The 13,257-nt window shown below is 47.6% G+C and overlaps 2 protein-coding genes across 2 annotated transcripts; one reads left to right on the plus strand and one right to left on the minus strand.

Moving 5' to 3' along the window:
- Window positions 1–4,008: 4,008 nt before the first annotated feature.
- Window positions 4,009–4,863, minus strand: Aud_008890 (uncharacterized protein; the record flags this gene model as incomplete). The annotated part of the gene is made up of 1 exon (XM_043293755.1): window positions 4,009–4,863. One exon carries the CDS (start codon window positions 4,861–4,863, stop codon window positions 4,009–4,011), a length of 855 nt encoding a protein of 284 aa, XP_043149690.1.
- Window positions 4,864–5,456: 593 nt separating this feature from the next.
- Aud_008891 (uncharacterized protein) lies at window positions 5,457–10,667 on the plus strand (the record flags this gene model as incomplete). The annotated part of the gene is made up of 1 exon (XM_043293756.1): window positions 5,457–10,667. The coding sequence occupies one exon, from the start codon at window positions 5,457–5,459 to the stop codon at window positions 10,665–10,667; it is 5,211 nt and encodes a 1,736-aa protein (XP_043149691.1).
- Between the last annotated feature and the right edge of the window lie 2,590 nt (window positions 10,668–13,257).

Raw genomic sequence — 13,257 nt, forward strand, 5'->3', positions numbered from 1 at the left:
TATGGATCCACATGGATGGAATAAGTATGTTATAAACATAGTCACCATCAAAGGTAACCAGAGAACCATCCACAAATACCTCCTCCTCAGTGCGGAGGACTGTCCTCATATTCACAACATGAACATCCTCCAAAACAACAAGTAAAGGGCCAGCGCAATAACCATCATCTCACTCAAAAGGTAGGTAAGGACAAACAATAGCTTAGAATAGTAGAGAATCTCCAGCTGCAATCTCACAGCACTTACTAGAATATTCTCAGTAGCATATCTAATGCATCCTCTCCAGTGTCGTCCTAATTCTCAGAACTAAAAATAAAATCATGCAATAGCCCATTAAACATACAGCTCACAGATTAGCATCTCTATATTATTCCCAGATTATTTATAAAGATCTTACCTCCACATATCTAAGGAAAGCATAGAAAGACTTCCACCTGTGATGGCACTAACTTCATTAGTTATCAGTAGGGCCACAAGAGAACAGTTTATTAGACCCTCAGCCACAGCTATCATTGCATCCAAAATGCCACATTTACAGAATATAATACTGACCCTCAACAATAACAGATATCAAGATCAAGACATCCAGAAGCACAACCGCAATAGTAGAGAGTCTCCTATTATATATCTATCAAGCTAACTCCTATCACAGGATTCACAAACTCATTTCATCTCTTTACCAGCATCAGTACAGAGGTTTGACCTTCATTTCTGTCATGAGGCACCACTAGATGAGGATTTTCAACCCACCAACCTTGCGGAAGGGAGAATAGAGGACCTCCTAGGTGCCCAGTTACGGAACTTTTCGCAGCAGCTCACATCATTGTCTCTGAGTGTTGTTATAGGGAAAGAGTTGTTTTGGCCTGGTAATGATGATGGCAATACACCGCTTCCATATTGGCCAAATCTGACTTCATGCCACAAGCCCTTCCGGAGAGTGGTATTTCGAACGAGACCCTAATGAACATGTAGAGGATGGGGTGAATGAGGCAGAGGAAACACTCCTGTCAGATTATTGCAACTGCTTCCTGAGGGCCGACGCCCAAGCTATTTCCGTACTCAAGCAGCACAACACATGTCACGACTGCACTGCATGGCACTGACGTGTCTCTCTGGTCCGAGAGGTCAGGCGTTTGAATACCAGGTAGAGGAAAAAGCGGCAATAGCAACTTGGACGGACCAATCTGGATATGAACCAGAGGAATGTGTTGTGCAGGCTTGGGGGACGCCGCTTCAAGCACGCTGGCGTGGCATCGAGTCTAGAGGTAAGTTGGCACGGAGCTAGAGAGGACCGTTACCGCTCGAAAGCTTCTTATAGTTTTATTTCTCAATATTTCTTTCTGATGTTTTACACATTACCTTGCACTATCTACACTCCATTTCAACACATTACTTGATATGCAGTTTATCTCCATGTTCTAATAAGAGGGTTTTAATCTGCAATACAATACCTATACCACAAGGCCACATTTGCTACTAGAGTTCTGGCTTAAAGAGATATTATAGGCTTCAAATTAAATCAAACAGTGGCAGCGCAAATAAGGGACTGGCCTAAGCTTATTCAAGCATCTTCCATAAAAAGGAAAGATTATAGCTATATAATAATGGCAGAACTCTCAGTATTTCATATTCCATTTATTCCTCAAGGGATCCAGAGCTTTAACATATGAAGAGGTTTCAATCAATCACATCAGACTAAAAAGAGAAACCATCTAATCAGGGCACAGGTGGTGATAGGGCCAGTGGCTTTTACAGTTGTCTAACTGCGCGGCCAGACTAAGCCAATAGTCTAAGAAAATGAAGGCAAGCTTAGATCCAAGGTTACCAGAACTAATGGGATCTGGCTTATTCCAAGTACTATAGGCACCAACAGTACATGCTTTAAGTCAGTCCGCAATATATTAACCCCAGTCAAGGTTCCAATAAGAGACCGTGCGAGACAGAAATCTATATAATATTAGATAGGCCAAGTTACTGACATTCCATTCCTCAGAGTGTTATACTCTATAACATATTCTTAACCAGTCACTGGTATGTATATATAACCATCTAGGCATCCTGAATTACCAACCTGAGCATCTCTATTTAGATATCAAAGTCTAGTAATGCTCTTACATTTACATAGTCTTCTACATATCCAAGCCACTTAAGAAGCAGCACATTCTCCACCTATAATATCTATAATTATTCAGCAAGGCTTAGGCCTGGGCTTGCAAACTAGTAATGGTCCATCCAGGATGTAGTTAATAAGCTTAAGGATAAAGTATTTCATACCTTTCAGGCCTTTTTAGGTGGAATAGCACAGAATAATAGCCTAACTTCTTAGGACAATCTCATATATACACCAACTAAGTGTGTAGGTAGGAATCATTCAGGAAGAAGATAATTTCTAAAGAAGTATTATTAGAGTTATTAGGCATAATTAAGATCTTTATTATTACTCATCAGTCATACTTTAGATGGTTTTATTTAAATTCCCAGGGATTTATCTTCATGCTTTAGCAATTATTTCCGAAGAGTAACAGAGACCATACTTATATATTTTAAAGACAATAACAACATATTAACTGCCAATGAGTACACTTTGCGTTATATAAAACATGTACTTATTCTGCATCTAATTTTACAGACTCTTCATCCTCTCCAAGCATTCCTGTACTCTTCACTCCCATAATAGACAAGTCACAGCTTATAGGAAGTGAAGCTGGAGGAGTCAAAGCAGTCTACATCCCTAGCATACAGCTGCAAGTTCTCTAGTGATCCACATTTTATGTACATAGAAAGTTGTCGCGTCCTTTATACAGCGACTGTATATCATTTAATATGCAGTTTATTCTCCATGTCATGGTAGAGCCTTATGCAACTGTGATAACTATACCACAATGCCGCATTTACTACCTGCGTTCTGGCTCAAAGAGATATTCCTCCATATATGCTTCAGGATCAGGCACCAGCAGCACAACAACAGGGCTATGCTAAGCTTATTCAAGCACTTTCCAAAAAGAGGAAAGATTATGGCTATACACTGATGGCGCAACACTCAGTGTTTCATATTTTATTCATTCCTCCAACCAAAACTGCTGATTCCGTCCTGGGTGGGTCATGCCAGCCCCAGGTGCAATGAGTGGTCCAGACTGGTGATGTATTCTCCAGACAACACCCCCCTCTACACTGCACTCACGCTAATCACCGCCTCATTCAAGCGGCATCACCCCCATCACCCAGCAAGGGCACCCACCCGGGTATTGACCGCGTTTAAGCCACACGCTAGATGGTCAGTCGCTTGGCATAGCCTTGCGGGGTAAGAACCAATTGCTGCATTGCAATCGCGCGACTGGAGGGTGAGAAGGGTGAGTGCGCAATAGACAGGGGTGCGAAGCCGGGTGAGAGCGGGCAATTCTCACCCTCCGTCGCGCGCCCACCGCACTGACCCTCTTTGTCGGACCGCGTACTAGAAAGGAATGAACAGTGCTAGATATGGACTCGGCACGGTCTACGTACTTAGAAACGGCGCAACGCATCCTCTATCTACCTCATTTAGGCATTTGGCTTTTCTGTCCAGCGACCTCGCGGCTGCTATGAAACTATGGCTTTCCGTGCCCAAGGAGTCGCTCACTCATAGCCTTTCCTCAATATAGGCAGCCACAAATTATACAAAGGGCGGGGGCGATGTGCAGTGTACGGAAGATATCGTGATGACTTGTAGCAGCAGTTATGCCGTGACTGTCGTTGCCTACCCTCTGCGGCAGTGGCGAGTTCTTTGAAGTTATTCGCTGCGAGATGGACCCATCAGGCAAATTTCATGCAAGTAGACACCAAGAATACCCAGGTACGAGACGCGACGGGCCACGACGCGCCGACCTAATCAAATAACTTTTTTGGAATACTTTTCCTTGAGACAGGCTGAGTTATACAAACTGCTTCGAAACGGCAGGAACATGGGACCGAAAGACCAGCGCGATTAAAGCAAATCATATTGGTTGAAGTAGATATCATCAACGATGTTTTTTAGTGGTCTCCATCAACGACAAAATATATATCCTCTTCCCCCTCATCGGACACTCTGGTCGTCGGTCTGCCCACCTGCACCGCATCATCCAGTTGCACGGCGATCAAGTTGGCTGGCGCTGCTTCCCCATGATGCACGAGGACATCCTCCCAGAGCGTCGACAAGCCCACGGATGCTTGCCGGACACCATCTCGAGGGAAGGTTTTGAATTTTAGTTTCTTATATTGGATTGCAAATACTTGTTCGCCAGGTGCCACATATTGCTCGTTCTGTTGGTAAAGTGTCTTCTGCTCCGCCTGGATCCCGATCTCCTGGCCGGTAGGGACGGGCAGCGGAGCACCAGCAGCAGCAGAAGCGACCATGCCAATGTCGACCATGACATTGATACCATTAGTCTTTTGTTGCTTCCTGTTCAACGTCACCCTCGCATCTCGCAACGAGCGACACCCCGTAACCAGAAAAACATCCGCAGCACGCCGGTTCATCGTTTGCAGCCACTCGCGCGAACCAGGTTGCTCGATCAACGCATTGAACCATTGCAGCGGATTCCGCAGCTCATACGTAAACCCCTCCAACGACTCAATCTGCACCGCCACGTCGGGATGCTCGCGGGTAAAATCCCAGCCCAGCACGCTCAGATGCGGCCGCAGAGCGGTCCGACTGTACGTGCGCACAAGGGTCTTATAGTTCTTCTGGGTCCGCTTGAGGACTGTTTCAGTCGGTGCATCTTGTAGTTGGATGTCGATTGGGGCGTAAACGTTTTGCGTCGGGTGGGAGCGGTCGATGATCAGACTGCCAAGTTTGAGATCGCCGATTGGGATCGGGACGGTTGTTACAAGGAGCGGTTTACGCATCGTATAGAACGCTTGTCATGTACGCGGGCCCAAGAATAGAGAAGAAGTATTGTGGGTAAGAAGCATCTAATGAAATCCGAAGGTTTATACCCGTTCGCTAGTTGGAGGTGGGTGAGAGAGTGCGTAAAGAAGTAGTTATGAGAATCCAGGCTGCCTATCAGTCAACGGCTGCAAGCCGTCGGTAGAAATTACTACTGTCAAAGGCGCTATATCAGGGGAAAGCAACTAGAAGGACAATCACTGGTCGCAATTCGTTCTGGCTTTCAGCACCCGGCGTATTGATAGATACGTGTCAGCCTATCAATGGGCAACAAGGCTGAGGCTGACACATTATGATCGACTCACAAAAGCTGGTTGGCGCCAAAAAAAAAGTATAAAGGACAAAAAGCAAGAGAGAAAAAGGAAAAAAAAAAAAAGAAAAAGGCCAGAGAACGAGCCCCATGGCAAGTCTGTGAATTGCGTCTGTCTCTCTTGTGTTTTAAACTTGGCACAGCCCTTCTAGGGGATGCGCTTCTCTCGTAACCATGCTTTTGGATCTACCAATTAGATTTTGGAGGATTTAACTTTCATCACAATCAGAGCTAAGCAACAACATGACGAATCCCTCAGTCAACGATGACATCTTCTATGCCATTTCCTCGGGCGATATCGGCTTCCTCCAGACATTATTAGCCGGTGGCATCTCTCCAGATGTCGAAAATAATAAAGGCGAAAGAGCACTCACTGTTGCCGCAAGGGCTAACCTGCCAAAAATGGTTTCAGTACTCCTGAAAGCGGGTGCAAAGCCCTCGATGACAGATCGCGAGGAGGAATCGCCTCTTGCGGCAGCAGTGGTGGCAGGAAATTTGGAAGTCGTGCAAACAATTTTACAGTTTGATGGCGTATCGAGAAAGGACAGACAGGTCGCGATGATGGAAGCCATCAGAATAGGTAGACCTCTTCAGATGATCGAGCTTTTGCTCCGTCTCCCAGACGACTTTCAAATCGAATGGTCAGAAAGCGGGATCGACCTCCTCGGCTGGGCTGTCCAAGAAGGACATATCCCGGCCGCAAAGTTGCTTCTGGCACGAGGGATTCTTCTTACAAAACCCCGATCAAACTGGACTTCTGCGCTGCACATCGCTGCAGCAAAGGGGTTTCTGGAATTGGTGCAGATGATGGTCGAAGCCGGGGCAGATATCACTGCACGTAATGGGAAAGGCTTAACGCCGTTGATGGTCGCTTGCTACAATAAGCAGCGGGTGGTGGCTGCGTACCTTACAGAGCAGATGCGTCGGAAAGATCTTGATATCCACGACAGTCGCAAGCTTACTGCCATGCATTACGCGATCATGATGGCTAACGACATTGACATGGTGCGGTTTCTGCTGGATCGAGGTGCGGACCCAAACCTGTGCCCTCCAACCGCTTTCAGTGCGCTGTATGCTGCAATTTATGCAAACTGTCCAGACATAGCTGGCTGCCTCCTCGATGCTTGGGCGCGACCTGCCGATGATCGAGAAATACGCGAAATCTGGTATATTACTATAACTAGAGATTATCGCGGCTTGATATCGCGTCTGATCGACAATGAGGTTGACCCCAACATCACCATTGTCCACGGATACACGCCCTTACATCTTGCTGTTCAGCAAAACCGGTCTAATGCGGTTGAAGAACTCCTCAAAGGCGGTATGAATCCTAACTGTGTCACCGATATGTTTCAGCTGTCACCACTGCATATGGCATCCTCTCAAGGTCTCGGCCAGATTACGAGTCAGCTGCTAGAGAGCGGCGCCGACGTCAATGCGCGAGCCTTTGATGGAGCGACGCCATTACTCCACGCGGCACGGAGCTTGCGAGGAGACATCGTCAAAATCCTTTTATATTCGGGGGGTAATCCAGACCTGGTAGATGCCTACGGACTGACAGTTTTCAACTTTACAAAAGGCAATGCAACTATAGAAAAGTTGATCAAGGAATCATTCGATCTACTCAAGACTTCATCGGAGCGTGTTGTCGAAGACACACCGTCTCCCCCAGTGTTATCTCAGAACGTCCTGGCAATGTACCGTGCCGCTCTCGAGGGCATAGCCAAACTATCACTAAACCCTAAAAGCCCCTATCTGGAAATTCACAAGGACTGGACAAAGACTGTGTTCGAGATGCCCCTCTTTCCCAACATATGGACCAAGGACGAAACGCTGCTTCGGTACCGTTATTTGACTTATGCGGACAGGTGGTATTCACTATTCAAAGAAAAGCTCAGTCTTCTCTGCAGGTGGTGCCAGGAGAGCACGTCGGATGAAATATACCAGTGTGAATCATGCATTGCCGTCACGATCTGCAGCCGTTGTGCTAATCGGTATAGCCGAGGGGATGCTTTTGAGAGTTGTCAGGGACATCATTTGTGGCGCATTTCATTGGAGCTCAACCATGGCAATGGCCAGATAGTATCCTCGCACCAGACGATCCAACGTTCGACTGAAATCTCGTCAGATACCCCTGGGGAAGCTTCTACCACAAACCCTCCGCTAGCACCGTCAGGCGAAACTCCGAGCATTTCCAGGGCCCAGTTAATAGAAGTCAATAAACAGGACGAAATCCCAATTGAAGCTACACAATGGATCGAGCTCAAGAAGTGGGAATCTATCACTGAGCTCGACACTGCCATCGAAAACAAAGAGTCCCAGCTGCGGCATCCTGACGATTACGACATCACAGACGTAGAAAGTTACTGGACGTATTCCCTTTGGCTGTTTCAGCGTTATATGATGGATCCGAACCCAGACGCCCTGATCAAACTTACTGCCGCCGCTGCAAACACAAAGTTGCTCGTCCAGAAGACAACCGCTGAAAAGAGAGAAATTTATTATCTGATCGCACTAGCGAAAGCTTTCACGGTTATGCGCATGCCGACTACCCCAACAAGCTGTGCTGAAGCTTTGCATGAAGTGCGAGAGGGTATACGCGTATGTCCTCCCCACACTGTAGAGAGGCAGATACTGGTGTCGATGTTCGTCGTGGTTATCTCTACCCTGTTGGAAACCAAGCCACAAAATGTGCCCTTTTTGGAAGATTGTCTTGCTTTCACCAAGGAGGCCTTGACGTATTCACAATCTCAAGTCGCCTCTAAATGCCCGGGAGGTCTTGTGGCAACTAGCTGCGAACTGACTCTCGCGTCCTTATTTAGCCTAAGACACAGACAAAGCCATGCCAGAAGTGACCTCGAAAACGCAATCAAACACAAGAAAAACGCACTGATGATACTGGAGGCGGAAGAAGGAAATATAGATGTCGATACACTCCTGGAACTGAGCGATCTGCTGGACGAACTCTACGAGGAAACAGGAGCCAGGCAGTCTCTCGATGAAGCGATTTCCTCCCTGAGAAGGATCTGTAACCTCGACTCGGTTTCTCTTGCTGATATTATTAGCGCGAAAAATAACTGCGCGTACTACCTGCGGAAGCGATATCTGCTGACATCAAACCTCTCCGACCTTTCAGACGCCTTAAAGCTGGCCGAGGAAACTCTGCCACTCTTCGAAGACAAGCGGATTAAGGGATCCCTTGCGCACGCCGATGCTCTGACAAACATAGCGAACATACTGGATCATCGCTACGATCGGCTCAAGGATAGAGCAGACTTGGAAAGATCGATGGCCTATGCGCGAGAAGCATTGGCCGTGACGGGTATTTCTCCCAGTGAGAGAGCAATCAAACTGTCGAATCTAGCTCAAAAATACAAAATGAGGTACGAGCAATATGGAGTCCTAGAGGATGTCGAGCTAGGAATATCTCTCGCGAAAGAGGCTCTCTGTATCCGAAAAATTGGGCGTGAAGCCCAACAGCTAACGATCAACTCGCTTTGCAACCTCCTGAATCTTCGAGCTGACCGCTTGGAGTCATCTCACGAAGACCATAAAAGAATCGTTCGTCTCCGAAAGATCTCAGTCGGACTCTCCTCGGCGGCGTCTTGCGCAATCAATTTCCACAACCTTGCCGTCGATCTCACGAAGCGATACCACAAGTTCTTTGATGAGAAGGATCTCCATGACAGCATCCGCTATGGCTTCAAGGCCTTACGGTGCTCCTCACTCTTCGACTGCAATCGTTCCATGTATCTATCCTCTCTGGCAGCACGCTTTCAGTTGCTTGTGAATATCTCCAAGAGAGCATCAGATTACGACATCGCGATTGGTCTCTTCGAAGCGGCCCTTGCCTGTCCCCTGAAGTCGGAGCTTGCATATTTGGGGCTATCGACAACTCTGCAATTGCGGTGGTCCGAAGCCGGGATACTGAACGACAAGGACCTATACTCGGCGCTAAAATCTCTGGAGTTTGGATTAGCCCGGTCGACGGCTCCGGGCAAGATTCGGATCCTGTATGGAGTTTGTGCCGCTAAGCTCGCCCTGCAACTGGACGATGCAGATCGGGCGGTCGCATTATCCAGAGAGGTGATTGGCTTCCTGCCAACAGCGCATTATCCGTTGACAGATCGAAGCGATATTGAATATACTCTCAAGTCTCTTCGGGGATTTGATACCGTTGCCGCGGCAGCCCTCTTAAAAGCAGGATATCCACCTGCGCGGGCCATCGAAAGCAATGAAGCTTCCCGTGGAGTGATCGCACACTTGACGTTGTCAGCGAGGCCAGAATCAGGTGTATCGTCCACTGATAGACTGGATAACCCAACGCTGACAGCACAAACATTTGACCCAACAGCTCCCGATCTGGTCGAAATCTCACGCGGCGTCATCATCATCGACTTCGCGATTTCAGACTCCAAATGCTTTGCTATTGTCCTCCGAGATGGCAAGATTCGCCATATGGTACTCCCTGACCTACAATTAAAACATGTCAAGGAGGCAGGGAAGGACATAACTGGTCCCAATCGTATCAGTTTGCCCCGTGCAGGAAACGCACAAGAACGGAACCGACGACTGTCGCGTTTACTGTTGTGGCTTTGGAGGGCAGTAGTGAAGCCGCTCTTCTCAGCTGAGGCCCTGCTTCGACAGAAGGAAGACACGAATCCACTGCCCCATGTATTTTGGATTTCTAGCGGCCTGATGGGGTTGATGCCGTTCCACGCTGCCGGGGATGACAACCTCGGATCTATGGAGAATACGATGGACCATGTCGTGTCGTCGTATGTGCCTAGTCTTCGAATTCTGCAACATGCTCGAGCACGACGGCGTCAGCTGCGACAACTCGAACAGCCGCGAACTTTATTCATAGGAGCAGCCAAGGTCGTCGGACACGACGATCTGTCAGCCTCGGTGAGTGCTGATCGACAAGTAATCCAGCAACATTACCCCAATACGGATGTCCTCCTGTCTCCATCCGCGGAGGAGGCTCTGGCGAACATGCAGCTAGCAAATATCTGCCATTGTACCTGTCATGGTGAAATGGACCCGAAAGATCCCTCGAACGGGCGATTGATCCTCGGCTCAGATCCACCAGATTTCTTAACAATCAAGTCATTAAGCAGCCATTCTCTCGCCAATATGCATTTGATCTACCTTGCTGCCTGCTCGACGGCCGAAAACGGGGCTGAAGAGCTGCTCACAGAGGTGGTGCATCTGGCCAGCGCCTTCCAACTGGTCGGCGTTCCCCATGTCATTGCCACTTTGTGGCCGTCACTGGCAACGTCCTCGTCGCCTGTTGTGAAACGCTTCTATAGCCATCTCGCACATTTTAAAGATTCTGGTCTCGATGCCATCGGACTTGCACTGCATCGGTCAGTCGCTGAGTTGCGGATGGATTGGCGCAATGATCCACTGGCCTGGGCCCCGTTCGTTCACTTTGGTCCAGACTGCCAGTAGAGTTTCATGGATGGAGTGTTCAATGTGATAGCCTTGAAACCACTGAAGCTTCTATTAGTAATTTATTTTATTTTCTTTGTTTTTATTTTATTTTCTTTAATAACTGGAACAAGGCGAGCAAGTGTTGGATCATGCACCGTCTCCTCAATCCTTCTCTCTAACTCCGATAGCCGACAATCTTGAAGTAAACTCAGTAAATCAGGCTGCATCGCGTCCACATGGATGGTTTACACTCACCTTCCGTTGGTTCCAGGCAATGTTTCTGCCGCTAGTATCTACCACTGCGTTAGAACTATCCCGTGAAGACAAGAGCAAGTCGGGTAGAGAAGTATAGAAATGACCGTAGCTCACCTCCGTGTCCCATGCCAGCATCATGGATAAACTGAATGGCTTCTAAAAGCTGTTCCGTCATCCGAAGGATATCTGTCTCAAGAGTATCCCCAGAGTCGTAGTAGTCGGTGAGAACCTTCTTGATGGAAGGACCAAGCAACTCAAATACAAGACATTGATGATAGGATGGCCGATCTCTTCGCAGACTTTGAGAAGAATAGAATTTGCCTCGTCATGGATCTCGGGGAAGAGAGGGGCCTCTTCGACATTATTACCGCGAAGAAAAAGTTCACCGAGGCCGAATCATGAATCATATTTACTCAGCTATTATCCGCTATCACTCGCCGAGGGACCACGCGGTAGACTTCCTCAATTCTGAAAGCGTGGCCTCCGAAGAAGCAGTCATGTGTAGTTTGCAGAAAAGCCCGAGATGCACCGAAAGCTGGTTGGGAAAGCAAGTCACATGGCTTGCGCCTCAGACGGCCCGTTTGTAGGTGTAGAAAGAAAGTACCATTGGGCCTGGCCTGCCGTATTTGTCACCTTGAATCTTGTCCTGAGTGCTTGTACATGTAAGAGTGAGATCTATGGATGTTTATCAGACACCTGGGCCTATACAGACACCTGGGCCTATACTAGGACTAGTTACCGCCATAGAGTAGACCATTCAAGCTCTTTCATTGTCTAGTGACAGTAGATCTCTGTCAGGATAGACGGGATAGGATCCGTATGTTTTTCTACAGCACCACCCCCTGTACCATATTGTGCCGCTCTGAACTGTGGGTTGCGCTTTTTTCCGAAGCAGCTTCCCTTTCCTCTTTACCCAGGCCACCCTTTGCATTCAACGATGACCACACGGAAAAGAATATTTATCCACAATCTATACCTATGGTCACTTGCACCAGCTCGGTGTAATCGATCAGCGGCCAATCTGTACGACACCTGGACCTCTGCGATGGCTCTCTGACAGATATATATCTCTGCACAGCCCAAGATTGAAGATTGTTAGCCGCGAGAACAGGCAGTACCAAAGCTCAATCTAGCTCCGTAAGATCACAGCACTGACCTGCAGGAACCTGGAAGGTACCCAGTCCAGCCTCGAGGATTCGCTGGTTATACTCGGTATCCGTCCGTGTCAACATCCATGGAAACATGAGCCGAGACCGTTGTCGATCTAGATGCGATTACGTTAACTTTTTTCCCTTATTGCACTCTTGTAGTAGGTATACAAAGCACTCACCTCTCAAAGAATCTCTATTGTGGTTGTTGAAATGATTCCAGAATAGTAAAAGGGAGGGAGGCCCAGTAACAAGAAGAGTGATAAGTGCAATAATGACGCCCGCTGACCAGCCCATTTCTTCAATCTATTCAAGACAGCCAGACAATGGAGTTAGTTGATTGTCCAGAAAGAAAGCCATGGTGAGATGGAAGAGCCTTTTATCCTCTTTTGTCCTCTGTAGGAAATAACATGACTGTAGACTGTGTTTGCCGGTTCCATCTCGTGATGAAGCCTGACAATATTGATGGTAAGCACCAATCAGATCGGTTGACCACAGGCAAAGAGGTACCGTGCTATGAAGAATTATTGGCGGAAGCTCCGCTGTCCCCATCGTTTGACGTACTCCGTACGGAGTAGTCGGTAGTTTTACAGATGGACGTGCAGAATGCCGAACGCCACTGCATGCTCAAGGCAACTAGGAGAGCAGGAACGAAAATTGAAAATCGATATAGAATTGAGGTAGTAGGTAGCTACCTCGCGCAAAGCCAAGTGGTCGGGAAGGAAAAGCATAGTTAGAATGTGGCAGTGAGTTCCCGGTGGGTCCTCATCCTAGGCCAAATCTAAATAATCTGACAGCCACCTATATGGCAGGGCGGTAAGGAGTAGTTATCCTTCCAGATAGATACTACGTACTACGTGATCTACGACTTGATTGGCCCGATCGAGACGGGAAGGGAACGGTTCATCCTTGCTAGTGGTCTTTGCTTACCTGCGAGTGGCCAGCGGAAATCCTATAGATGGAAGAAAGAAGTACAGTTATTCGCTGTCAGCAGGTTGGACGGCTCCAACAAAGAGAAGAAGGTTGGTTTGGGTGGAGACGGGGCCTTAGTAGATAATGAAGAAGACACTATTAGCAATGTTTCAAGAACAGAACCTAATAAGGCAAGTAAAATCAGCCAGGAACATTCAGGAATAGCCAGCTTCACACGATATTATTTATCCTTAATCGAATTCAATATCCTTCAGATCCTCAGAGATTCAGAG

The sequence above is a fragment of the Aspergillus udagawae genome (assembly GCF_001078395.1).
Source record: "Aspergillus udagawae IFM 46973 DNA, scaffold_7, whole genome shotgun sequence".
NCBI lineage: Eukaryota > Fungi > Ascomycota > Eurotiomycetes > Eurotiales > Aspergillaceae > Aspergillus > Aspergillus udagawae.